We start from the raw sequence: 14414 nt of genomic DNA on the forward strand, positions 1-14414 counted from the left end.
GGGCTACTCTTTTACCAAAGAATAGTGGGATGGACCGACATATTTTTGGTAGGACGGGGTTTGGAACCGCGACCCTCAGATTGCGAGTCAAGCGCCCTAACCACTTGGCCATGCCGGGCCGACATAACAGTAAATGTCGCATGTCATTGATCCAGTTAGTGATCTATACATCAAACTTGCTGCTTAGAGTAGGCACATTGTGACCTTGGGGTTAGTGTGTTCGAAGTGTGAATTTGAGAGTAAATGGCTCGCAGAAATGAGCTTTGGGATGGTAGAAGCGCTATAGGAGTTCAGTCAAATCCCAATATATCGGCCAGACAAGAGTAGTCCAAATATTTTCGGTAGATGCTGTTGACTAGCTGCCTTCCCTCCAGTCTATCAGCTCAAAATTAGAGACGCATTTAGCCTTTGTTTATCTTTGTGTGAGGATTCTAAACAAACAAAGAAAAGCTTAAAGATAATGATATTTAATATTGTTTTGAAAAATAAAAAAGTGAAATATATTTATCTAACCTGGCGTAACTACCATTAATATGTATATAAACACGCACACACAAACACACATCCGTTTTTTTGTTGTTGTTTTGTTTTAAGAATCGTGAGCTCTGTCGTTAGTGGAAATATAAACAGTCTTACCAGTATTAGCACATTGGTGTATTTATGACGTAATTATAGTTAGTTGGGGTTTTGTACTATAGAGGTCTATAGAACGCTAACCTCCAACCAGGTGTCAGCTAAACGTCTTGAAATAGTCTTTGAGAGGACAATAAATTTAATATATTTCAACCTTTTGATTTGGTTATATCTTTTCACTAGCATAGCATTCATATCAAATTTGTTGGCAAGATCTGTCCTCGACCGATATCTGCCTTGTAATGACCATTATCTTTAACGTTACTTTTAGAGAGTTTCGGTTTTTACCTTAACAATTTATATTACTAAATGCCAATTTCCCGCCCCTCTTCAGAATCTTGCTCATTTTTCACCCTTAATATTTAAGACTTTATTTCTCAGTTTTAACGATATTAAAACTAGTAACGTCTTTGGATAACTTAGAAAATATACTGGTCATTTACACAATTTAAAACTAAAGGAAAAAAAAAAAGAAGTCTCGGTGTTTTAAAACAGGAATGGAAAAAAGAAGTTTTATTATACAAACTTGTATCAACGGATCGAGTTTACTTAATCCACGTTTAATAATACTCATAACTATTTCGCGCTGAGCTGTTCAAGAGCCATCTATACTAGCCGTCTCTTATTCTGAAGTGATAGACTGTAGCGAAGGCAACAAGTCAATATCATCCACCGCTAACTGGGCTACTGTGATCGAATAGTGGAACTAACCGTCACATTATAACGCCACAGGGGTGAAAGAGGGGAGTTTAGTCAGTGAATGATTCGAACCCGCGACCCACAGATTGCAAGCTGAACGCCCTAACAATTAGGCCATGCCAGGCCACATTTGTTTTGACAGATAATCTGACATTATTACCTTTTTCTGTTCTCATAAACAACAGGGTAGAAGAATAAGGAATACTGTTTGAAATGCGAACGTTTTGGGACGGCTTGACTGTGTAATGAAAAAAACTTTATTATAAATGTACGACGTTTCGACAGGTACATGTAGTTTACAGAGATATGTGAGTATATATATATATAGCAGTATAGAACAAAGAGGTCATATGACGGAATATTACTTTACAGTCTAATATAGGTATCTTGGTACCCCGGGGTGTTGATTTAAGGTGAGGCTGTTTTCTTCAATTAAGATAGCTTCTTTTATTTTGAGTTTGTTGATGTTAGGTACTTTGTTTAAAATTTCAGTGTTTTGAATGGATATACTGTGGTTTTTTTGAGTTGCAATAGTGGTAAACATGGGAGGGTTTTTTTTATTATCTTCAGTGAATCTGGTTTCCAATTTTCTTCCTTTTTCTCCGATGTAAAATTTTTGACAGTTATGTATGTTATTTTATAAATGACGTTGGAATTGTGTGATTCTATGTAATTATTACTTGTATATTGTAGTTAAGTGTCGGGTTTTAGGGAGAATTTGACCGCAACAGAAATTTTATGTTTAATTGCAAGTTTTCTCCAAGTGTTGATAATTTTTGAACTGATTTCAGGAATAAATAGTAAACTGCAGTGTAATGTTGTGTTATTGTTTAGTGTATTAGTGTCAGTTTTGTTTGTGAGTTAAATTTGGAGGTTTTGTTCTGGTGGTTGTGTGGAAATGTTTCGTCGATGGTTGGTGGAAATTTGTTGGTGTGAATGAAAGAATACTTTATAGAGTTGATTTTTTCATCTTTGTACTCAGTTGAACAAAGTCTTGAAGCTGTATGTATAAGATTTTTTTTGGTATATTAATTTTTTGTTTGGATTCATGGGCGGATGTAGAGGCCTGTGTGAGTAATTTTTTCACTAAACTTTGGTTTTGAAATGGGTGTCGGATCTGATAATGTCGAGGTTAAGTAAAGACAACTGTTTGTTATTTAATATTAGGGTGTATGGAGTTTATGTGTTCAAGTTTGAAATGTGAAAGTAACAATTAAATTCATAATTTCCACATGACGTAAATATAAGTACAATATCTGCTTTAATACTGAAATATTCAGTACTAAAACGCAGTATTTCACATGTATCGTGTTTTTCTAAATTGATGGTAATAAGAATTGACAACACCGTACATACTGCTGGCAATTTAAAAAACACCTGATACATGTTTCTCACTGTCACAAGATGGCACCACTATCGATTTTTCAATTTTTACGCTATGATAGGATACGTACTGTTTTTTCGTAACAAAAATATTTGTATCGTGTGTGTGTTCCGTGTTTCTTTCTAACCATTATAAGCGTGAGCCATTGCATTATTTCCGAGCCGATAGTTTTAAAAATAAGAGGGCATATACCTTGGTCCATTATGTTTAGACGTATTTTTCATTTTCTTAAATTTAGGAGCCCTTTTCTAATTTAGTGGATCAAAGTGCAAACATTACAGGTTCCTTATATTTCTATCAATAAAATCAGGCTTGGCTTTAAAACACCTTGCAACAACTTCCACGCACTAAAGTAGACAGCTTTTGGGTTTGTACTTTTGTTTAGATTTTACAGGGGTCAAAGTTAAATAAAATCATGAAATTAAGGTTTTTGTCTGGTTTTTCTTTATATTTCGACTTAACCAGATGAGATTTTGCACAAAGATTTCTTACGACAAGTTTTATAATCCATCTGTACAATTTTGCAAGAGTTAAAGGTCAAAATGTTTTGGAAAGTTACGTCTTTACGCCTGCCACTCCTATAAACTTCGACCAATATAGATGAAACTTTGCACAACGTTAATTTGCGACAGCCATCACAGAGTGAATTAGCCAAATTTCTTGCGATTTTACAGGGGGTCAAAGATCAAATTATTTCGTAGCAGTAAGGTTTTGGCCTGTATTTACTGATTATTTCGCTCATTCCAGATAGATTACGAAACAACCACAGATTAAAGCAGACATATATGGGATTTGTGCCTTTCTCTTGAACTTACAGAGATCAAAGGTAAAAAAAAATCGCAATGTATCTAGGTTTAACGACCCCTATTTACATTATTTGCCAAAATGAACGTTACAAGGGGTTGTTTTGATCGTGTTTTGATTTACATAGTGCATGAAATTCCAGTTACAATGTCACAGGATAGTTATTATTTGTCTAAAAATTACCCGTAAAGCTGATATAATTAGTAATAAATATATTTGTACAGAAACTGGCTTTCCTATGTATTATAAAGTCACGATTTAGTATGGTCCAATACATCTTTATCCCAAATAAATCTCAGGTTCATACTGTGTTAAGTGTCTATCCCTCTGAGGCATATATGTTGTAGTTTATGCCTTCTTCTCCTTTCCGTGGATACAATTTTCTTTTAAAATCTGCAGCATTTTAAGGATCTTATCGAATAAGGTGGATAAGGGAGATAAATTGCATTCGCGTGCGAATGCTGGCATTTTTAGTTAAATACAATGCTTTCATTGCCTTCTATAATTGTAGTTTCACTTAATAAAAGCAATTGGAATAAACAGTTCTCCTGGTTTTTCGATGCAAAAGTGTATTGGTTTAAGGCTAAAAATAGAATTTTAATAAGAAACACAAACATTATTAATAAGTTTCATCATTTTACTATTATTTCCCAATCTATTAATATGTTTTCATTTTGTCAAAAGATGGCGCTACCAGTTAATATAACTAATGTTTTACTATTTGCTAATTTAAAAAAAAATCAAGGATACTTAAATTTTGTTTACATATGATGAGAAATAAACGGTATTAAATTTTCACAGACTTAATGAGCTTACAACTTAAATTCAAAGCGATTAAATGTTTAGATGACTGAAAATCTCATAAGAAAACGACTACATAATGTTTTATTGAAAATTAATTACTAATTATTAACGTTAAGTAATATAAGAAATTTGGGATTGGTTACTAATTACATCCTCATCCCATAGCTACGTAAAGCGCCGGTTATGTAATAAATCACTTTACAGTAAGCACAATAATAATAATCATAGATGTTGTAAAATAATACTCTCGCAACTTTTATTTAAGAACAGTACTAACTGTAAAAAATCTTTTGACTAGTCATACATTATATTAATTCGGTTTTTGATATAGTTGGACGATATAACATTCTAAACAAAGAATAGCATATTCAAAGCTGGTAAATATAAAATTGAACAAACAATGTTAAATTTGATTGGATTACACTTTGTTTAATTGTTATTACCTTTCATTTTAAATACTGGTAGCTTCATTGTTATAATTTGAGCTTCGATTCATTTTAACAACAACCATACCATAAGAAAGTATACGATTTGACTGCCAATTTAACTATCAAATAACGTCTACTCGTAGAAACGTAACAATTAGAATTTAGACCTGGTGCGCTTCTGCCATCTAGTGATAACAAAATGCACTGTTTTGTAGAACCGTTGCAATCGTGCTGATGTTGTTTTGCAGTAAAAACTGTCCGTCGAAAGTTCAACGTGAACGGCTCACTCTTATAATATGATTAACGTTATAAGGTTGGAATTAATGAATTAACGAAAATTCCAAATTAAACATAATAACAAACTTTGCTAGAAGCTACTATAAATGCAATGTAGACAAAATTCTAAATATATTTATAACACAAAATTATATGTACCTTTACATAGACACTGAAGACTGTACAAGTATCGCATGTCTGGTTCAAGAAAAACGAATGTGTTTGTTTGAGCACAAAAGTACACATTGGGCTTCCACTCAGTGGCTTAGCGGTAAGTCTGAGGTCTTTATAATGTTAAAAATTGGGGTTCGATACCTACGGTGGGCACAGCAGATATAGTCCATTGTGCAGGTTTGTGTTTAACAACTAACAAACATACAAACAAACGCAGTGGGTTATCTGCGCTCTGTCCAGCGCGGTGAATCGAACCTTGAAATTTAGCGTTGTCAGTTCTTAAACTTACCGTTGACCCAATGTGGACAAGGTCGAATGATTCAAGGAGAGTAATCGACTATATTTCATTGTTTTTGTTGTTGTTTTGTTTTTTGTTTTGTTTTCGAAATTTTGTACGTGAATGTCAGCATTGTTATGTTGTTGCATTTATATTGGTCATAAAATGGATTATAACAAGGCACTAACGACACTTAAGATGGCACCATTAGTCACTATTGAAACCGAAGAAATGTTTTTCTTGCATTTCCCCACTGTTTTTGACACATATATATATATATACTTAGTTCTGTTGTCTTCTTAGTACTTATCCTTCCAGTACGATTTAATTTCTGACAAAACTTATAAAAAGATACTCTATTAATTTCTGAAACTTTTTGTCAAACTGAGTTTTATATAATGTATAGTGTGAGGTAAACAAATTATAGCATTTATTTATAAATATGCCTAAAGTTGGAGCTAAAACGGGAAAGAAACATTAACGTTACTTGTTTAAAAAAAAGAAAATGCGTCACTTTGAAAATTGGGTTATTAATAATCTTATCGTAATTTTTAAAAAATTAATATATAGTTTAAGCCTAACCATATAAACCAGAGAAATTCTTGATAATATGTACAAAATAATTGCGAATTAATAATAATATTATAATATAATAAAATAATAGTATTTCTAATATTATTAAATAGATCACCGTAAATTGGTTTATACAGTTATAAACAGTATTCATTTCGATATAGTTGTGTGGCGCTATCTATCGCTAAACTTGATAACTAAGAAAGCGTGTCATGCAATAATCATCGAACATAACCTCAAATATATATGAGTCTTGTTAACATGTGGGTATTTCAATTACAGTATTTTGGTTCAATAAATAATGTCTTTTTAATTCTTACGTGAATCTATGCTCTCTTTAAATCAACTAACGCTAATTCATTGGACTGTGTAGTATTTTTGATTCTAAAAATATTTGTGTATCTTGCAAATTTCTATTGATTTCAAAAAAAAAAAATACTTAAATTATACGAAGAATACCAGAATCTCAAACATTCATTTATCTTTCTTTTTTTAGATATTATATACTACAGTATAGTTCTTAAGTCAAAACATTAAAAAAAAATCGGTGCATTATATTAACTTAGATATAGGACATATCACTTGTAAGAGTGCTTATTTCCCCTTAATGTTTCTAAGTCTTGTAAAACGAATACAACGTCACACTTTTTCTTTGTTTATCATTAAGCAAAACAAAAACCAAAAAAGATACGCAATGGAATAACTGTGCTGTATCCTCCGCGGGTATCAAAACCCGATTTTTAGTGTTGCAAGTCCTTAGACTTACGCTTAATTGTATTATTTGCTTGCCAAAGGACATCATGGTGGTACTTACGAAGAACTTCTTAAAAACGTAAAATTGTATCACAGGTTTTCATATTTCAAACTCACAATTGGATAATAAAAAAGCTAAAATGTATAGTTACTATTGTTTAGAAGGTATAATTCCAAAAGATCAAGTTTCATGGGCTCGTTGGTAGAAAACGAGCCAGCGCTTTGAGGCTCGGATACGCTATAATACTGACTATCAAATTCCACTGTTTGATCACCCAAGGATAGCCCAAGTGGTGGTAGTGGGTACTGTTGCCTTTCCTCTAGTCTATTATTAAATGAGAGAGACGGCTATGCGAAGATAGATTTTTGGGTAGCCTCGAGCGGACATTCGGAAATAATTAAGATTTAAGGAATGTATAGACCAATCGAAGCAGTTAAACGATATGAATGCTATAAAGTTTTAGAAGTTAAGAAGGAAAAGGTTCAGCAACAGATCAGAGGTGCATATGATGCTTGGTTTAATTGTTAAGCGGGAATGAAACCAAGAATTCGAAAGCTATAATTCCTCAAATTTACCACCAAGTCACCAAGGTTTGTAGTGCAGAAATAAATATCCTTTAGTTAGTTTGTTTTATGATTACATAGGTCTGGGAATTTAAACTTCATAAACATTGTTTTGGTATTAATAACGGATTTTCCATAATTCAGCTACGCAAACTTCGAAAATAATATTCTTTTTTTTCCTATGACGTGAGGATTTTTACAAATCGTGAAAAATAAAAAACTCTTACTTAGATCAAATTATTATTTAGTTTACCACAATAAACATTTTTTTATTGTTATGTTTGGATTCTAGAACAATCAGTAAGACTCTCACGTCGCGATTGGTCTAGAGAAATCTATAGCCAGTCAACATTTTAAGCATAACAAAATGTAACCCGATTTCAATGAAGGTGATTCACTTATGTAAAAGTACATATGACGTTTTGCGAAAAATTTGTACGTGATGGACAAAAATAGATATCATTTTTGGATTCAGCGTACAGGAATTACTGTAGAACATGTAAAAAATTCAAGACATTAAAACCATCGCAGGTCTGTGTTATTAGCAAAATTCTTTGTTGTTGAGAATGATTCAACAAAGTTAGGAAATATATTGAAGTATTTTTAGGCTAACTGTACAAAACTGTATATTTGGCTATTGGAAAAATTAGTTACGTAGACAGCGAAGTAATATCTATATATATTTGATGCAAATAAAAAACGATTCATCATACCATGTTAAAATAATTTTGTCTTGAACAAATTTGTCATTTCTCAACGAAGCATTATTTTGACAAGCTTTCAAGCAAAGAAAAAAATTCTTCATGGAGTTTGTTAAAATGCATAAAATCGTCCCCAAATTTTCTGCAAGTGATATTATAGGAAGTTTTTCAACTTAAAAATGTTACCTAGTAGCGCTTTCTATGACCTTAAAATAAGGGAAGTTTACTTTCTGCGTATTACTAACTAAACAAACATATTGAAAGCAAAGATGATAAGATTGTTTTTGAGCAATAAAATAATTAAAAAGGGCAAGTTTATAAGCAAATAGCACGTTCATTTTAACGAAAAATTGTATTGCAAATGCTGTTTTTTTTTAAATAATAATATTTGGAAATCCAAAATGCTTTCACTGGCAGATTTGACTTCATTGTTATAAGGGATTCTGAATATACCGCTATTTTCAGTTCACCATGAAAAAGAAAATGTACGTATTTAACGTAATATTACGTTTGAACGAGAAACGTGTGTATATTTAAGAAACATATATAAATCCTCAATATATTCACTCTTGAACCGATATGTGACAACCTACATGATGAATTTTGAGAATCTACACCACTCTTAGGCACGGCATGGCCAGGTGGTTAAGGCGCTCGACTCGCAATCTGAGGGTCGCGGGTTCGAACCCCCGTCACACCAAACATGCTCGTCCTTTCAAAGAGGGAAGGCTGTCAAGTGGGTTGCATCCTTGACGTAAGAAACAGCTTTAGAAACGATGGCAGAGCAAGATCTGCCATCGGCTCAACGGTCCGCAAAAACTATGAGAAATAATAATAAAAAAAAACAACACTCTTAACATTACTTTCGATCGCCAGGTGGTAGAGCGCTCGATTCGCAATCTTCAGATTGCGAGTTCGGATCCCCGTCCCACTAAACATGCTCGCCCCTTCAGCCGTAGGAGCGTTATAATGTGACGGTCAATCTTATATAGGTCTGACAGAATAAACAAATTTTATATAGGTCTGACAGAATCAACACATCTTATATAGGTCACACAGAATCGATACATCTTATATAGGTCTGACAGAATCAACACATCTTATATAGGTCACACAGAATCGATACATCTTATATAGGTCTGACAGAATCAACACATCTTATATAGGTCACACAGAATCGATACATCTTATATAGGTCTGACAGAATCAACACATCTTATATAGGTCACACAGAATCGATACATCTTATATAGGTCACACAGAATCGATACATCTTTTTAAGTCTGACAGATTCGACAAATTATATATAGGTCGACAAAACTCACAAATTATATATAGGTCTGACAAAATCGACACATCTTATATAGGTCTGACAGATTCGACAAATTATATATAGGTCTGACAGATTCGACAAATTATATATAGGTCTGACAGAATCGACAAATCTTATATAGGTCTGACAGATTCGACAAATTATATATAGGTCTGACAGATTCGACAAATTATATATAGGTCGACAAAACCCACAAATTTTATACTGGTCTGACAAAATCGACGCATCTTATATAGGTCTGACAGAATCAACACATCTTATATAGGTTAGACAGATTCGACAAATTTTATATAGGTCTGACAGAATCAACACATCTTATATAGGTGTGACAGAATGTTGTAATTTCAAACGGTATATAATAAAACTGAATTTATATAGATGTTCATCATCCAAAGAATCTCAGAATTTTGTTAGGATAACAAACTTATTCGTGTTTTGAAAAAAAGTTTTTACATAATCTTTTGAATGTCAATAGATAAATCTTCCTTCTGTACATCATGGTACGATGTTGAAAATAAATATAATGTAATCCAGCTTATATTATATCAACTAATTTTCAGCCGTTGTGATACGATTTTACCTATGTTTTAGTTACTGCATGGAATCAGTGCGCAAAATAACATTATTAATAATTACAGAGGCACTAAGCAATGTAATAATTACTTTAGAAAGGAACGTAATGCGTTGAATAGTTTTCTGTAGGCTGTTTCTACATTATTTCTAGTTTTTGGAAAAAAAGGTTTCGAACTCTTCACTGAGTTCTTTGTTATAGACCACAGACAATAGGGCATTTTTCGTACTTGAATATGTATATCATATTGCACTAGAAAAAAAGGTTTCGAACTCTTCGCTGAGTTCTTTGTTATAGACCACAGACAATAGGGCATTTTTCGTACTTGAATATGTATATCATATTGCACTAGAAAAAAAGGTTTCGAACTCTTCGCTGAGTTCTTTGTTATAGACCACAGATAATAGGGCATTTTTCGTACTTGAATATGTATATCATATCGCACTAAAAATAATACGATTAAAAAAAGTAACGAAATACTCATGCTCATTTGGCTCTAAGCCATACTTGGTCATGGTTGGCTAGCTTCAAGAAAAACTAGCGGAAGCGCCACATGGCGAACTGGGCGGGCAAACCTACGTCACACAAGGTAAACAAAAAATGGCAACAGCAGGTGAAGAGGAAGATAGATGTAAAGTGTCAAACGCACCGTATATTCTTGAGAGCTTGCAGACGATAATGTGTCCAATGTTGGCCGAAGTGGACGAGGACTGGCAGTTGTCTGATCTTTCTTGGTATGGAATTGTTTCAACAGTTGTATGTTACAATGTCATAAAAGACTGTTTTACACTGCTAATGTCAGGAAAATGGGACGAAATTTACAGTCATTAGTGTAGTCACATAGGCGATAATATAGTAAATCTATGAGTAAATTCTAGTCCATATTTGTTTTTTCAAGTGATGGGTCTATATCTAGATGTAGATCTAATACCAGCTGATGGAATCTCGATACTGTATTCTGCACATGCTCCAATTTGTATGCATATGACTACGTATACATTAGGACTGGAAAAGCGAACATAACTGGGGTCATATTTCGAAAATTGATATTGTAGATATAGCATTTGTTATGTGGTATATTGACATCTGCAATGAAATTTCATAAAAAAAAGTGTTATAAACATGAAAAATAAGTAAAAAGAACAGCCAGTTGTTGGTCTATGCCCTTATTTTTTGGTAAATAATAGCTGAAAGTGAAATTTCATAAAATCTTTTTTATTTTAGCAGATCTACTGGTGTGTTTATAAAACCTGATTGGTTGCTGATAATTCTATATTGTCCTTAAAACATTAACTAAAACCTGAGCTTATCCTGCATGCCTCTCGTTTTTGAACAGCTGGTCTTACACGACTATCATCGCTGTTATTGGTCTGAAAAGAAGAGTGTTATGTGCCACTGGCATGATCCTGGCTGCTGCCAACCGTGTTTAATGAACCCCCTCTAACTTCGGATACACACTGCTGCACCTTTCTTTAGCGCCAGTTTTTTGTTTGCAAATCCCATATCATATTGTAGTTTATTTTTGATGTTTGATTCCAAAAAGTGTTCACTGCATACATGGCAGCTTTCGGGGGACTCCATTTATCATGAGTTCTTGATACGAACTTTGTTCAGGCAATGTGTCGTTTTCTGTCTGAATTAGGTGGAAACTCGTACAGAGATACTTCCTTGTTCCCACATCCATAAACATCACAGCGAAAAACCATAGTTGTTTACTCACGAATAACTGTATTCACGACGTATGTCAAATGAAATTTGTCCAGAAAACAAAACGAAAACAAACCGACAGTTTTCCACGCACACAGAGGAAGCCGACCGCGACTGCTCTTGTTTACCTTGAGTGACGTCACTCGCTTTTGACTCAATTTTTCAACCAAGCGATCCTAAAGGCTGGCTGTTGCACTAGCTTTGGGAGCTTGCAGGGCCGGGGTGGGGGCAAATTATCGAAAAATGATTTGTTCCTAATTTTTAACTTATATTTCTACGGCACTTAAATATAAATACAAACCTATTGTGTTTTCAACTGTCTGACGTCTTTAAGTCCAATAGGTTAATGATGAAAGCTTGGCTGTTTTTTTGGCTTTGATAGGAAGATCTGCCAGACAATGTTTGGCTCTTCTTCCTATTATTGGGGAAGATTACTGTCAGTTGATCACACTATCTATGTCGGCAAGTAGGATTAGGATGAAAACTTAGCAATCATCACCATCGTTGTAGGGATTTGGGACTGAAGACCTGGATGCTCAGAAATCAAATAATTTCCCTTCGCCCTGATAGTGGTGTGGCTGTGAAGAGTATTCTTAGAGTAATACGCAAGAGACAAAAAATTGGTAGTTTTTCGTAAGAGTTCTGTATACATAAACAGTAGCTCGGTCCTGAAAGAAATCTCAAAAAGAATCGTGATACCAGATTGGCTATGAGAAGGTTGGTTCAATCCCGTTTTTCCAAATTAACAGACGAGTCAAAACAGCTTCTCAACATTGACAATACATTGCCGAATACTTTCTTTAATGGAGCGTAATATGCTATTTTTAGAATAGCAATGCTGAATAACCATAAATATATTCCCGTGTATTACATGTGACAGCTAATTCCCATTACATCTTACACGTTATTTTGCATGTCATGCGCGAGAGCACTTAATCTGGAAATGCCGATATCTGATCTCAACTGGGACATTTTAGAACACAATGTGCACGAAATATTGATGTAATCGTGAATACATACATACATTTAATACGGTTTGTTTACAATTTCGCGCAAAGCTACACGAGGGTTATCCGCGCTAGCCGTCCATAATTTAGCAGTGAAAGACTAGAGGGAAGGTAGCTAGTCATCACCACCCACCGCCAACTCTTGGGCTACACTTTTATCAGTTGAAACTGCGAGCATGTTTGGTGGGACGGGGATTCGAACACGCGACTCTCAGATTGCGTGTAAAGCGTCATCTGTTGTCTTTTGCGTGTTTTTTTAGAAGCAGTCCATCAAAGTTTTATTTTATTTTTCCTATTGGATTGCAAGTTGCAAGTTTAAAAACAAAATTGAATTTAATCATGGTGATAAAAATATATTTAAATATAATAATGTTCTAAACCTAATATACATAGACATTCTAGAAACAAATATTCAATAATTACATTTTATAAGGACATGAAGGTAACAGAAACTGTTTACTAAATTAATATTCTGATCATCCTTTCTTTTTTCAGAGAATATGTTGGTGTCGCCTCAGGTACTAGGAGCAGCCACTGGCGTTGGTTTGGCTCTGTTGATTGGGCTGACTCTTGTTATTTACCGATATTACCGTCATAACCGAAATAGCAAGGAGATCTTCTTTCCAGCGCCCTCTCTCGGAAGCGGTAGTTGTGAACAGCGCAGCAAGGTGCTTGTTTTCAACAGCGTGATTGCGTCGAGCTCGCTTGGCCCGCAACAGGTAAGTTTAACTTTAGTTTTTTTTTCTTCTCTCTCTTCTCTTCACCGATATAAATCAAGCATAATATCTCTGCATATACGTATATAAAACATCTCGATGTAAAGCTGAAGTAAACATTGTATGAACTCTTAACCGGCACACCCTACATCTTTTACTTGCGAATACTGTTGTTTGTATGCTATTTATGACGAGTTACATAGAATCCATCGGCCTGTTACACAGACTTACGGTATAGAAGCCACCGATCGCCACGTTGTCATGGTAACACAAGGATGTTATCTTCAATAGACGGACTAGGTGAATATATTTCTAAGGTCGAACCAGTTAGCAAGCTGAAAAAAAAAGAAGCCATTATAGGTCAAAACTCACTCATTTACAATTCCCAAGTTTTGAAAAATTAAAACATATATCTTTAGTTTTCTCTTTATATTTGACTTACGCGTCGAATTGGATGTTTAAAAAAAAAGCAAATTACATTTACCAAGTAGGAGTATAATTAGTAAATTAGCACTTTTAAAAAAATACTACATTTTTTCTTCATTAATTTGCCCCCCAGTGGCACAGCGGTATGTTTGCGGACTTACAACGCTAGAATCCGGGTTTCGATACCCGTGGTGGGCAGAGCGCAGATAGCCTATTGTGTAGCTTTGTGCTTAATCACAAATAAACAAACAAACAAATCTTCATTAATCGCTTAATATTCTGTCTCTAGATACAAAAATGTTGGTCTTTCTACATTGTGGCTACAACGTCTGCCTTTGCCTCCTGCGATGAACGATCAGCGTTAAGTCTGAGAACTTATATGCTAAGAGTCGAGTTTCGATACCTGCGATGGGCAAAGCACAGATAAGCCATTGTGGAGCTTTGTGCTTCACGCAAACGAACATCCGGTTTTTGTTCATGTCTATACATTATTTGAAGTTATCTTTTTTCATTTTATTGGCTGATCACACTGAAAAAGTGTGTGCATTTTTCGTTTAGTTCGCCCCCCCCCCAGTGGCACAGCG

At 34.2% G+C, this 14414-nt stretch overlaps 1 protein-coding gene across 3 annotated transcripts in view; it reads left to right on the plus strand.

Moving 5' to 3' along the window:
• LOC106466972 (synaptotagmin-12-like) overlaps window positions 1-14414 on the plus strand; it is a 204140-nt gene that overhangs the window by 43254 nt on the left and 146472 nt on the right. Inside the window, exon 2 of one of the 3 annotated variants that reach the window (XM_013927277.2) lies at window positions 13184-13407. In XM_013927277.2, coding sequence (XP_013782731.2) covers window positions 13189-13407 — 219 coding nt within the window. In that variant the 5' untranslated portion in view covers window positions 13184-13188. Of the gene's footprint in view, window positions 1-13183; window positions 13408-14414 lie in introns of those variants that run through there. The other 2 variants (XM_022395653.1, XM_022395657.1) reach the window with 2 other exon arrangements.

This window comes from Limulus polyphemus, unplaced genomic scaffold, assembly GCF_000517525.1.
Source record: "Limulus polyphemus unplaced genomic scaffold, Limulus_polyphemus-2.1.2 Scaffold77, whole genome shotgun sequence".
NCBI classification, from domain to species: Eukaryota; Metazoa; Arthropoda; class Merostomata; order Xiphosura; family Limulidae; genus Limulus; species Limulus polyphemus.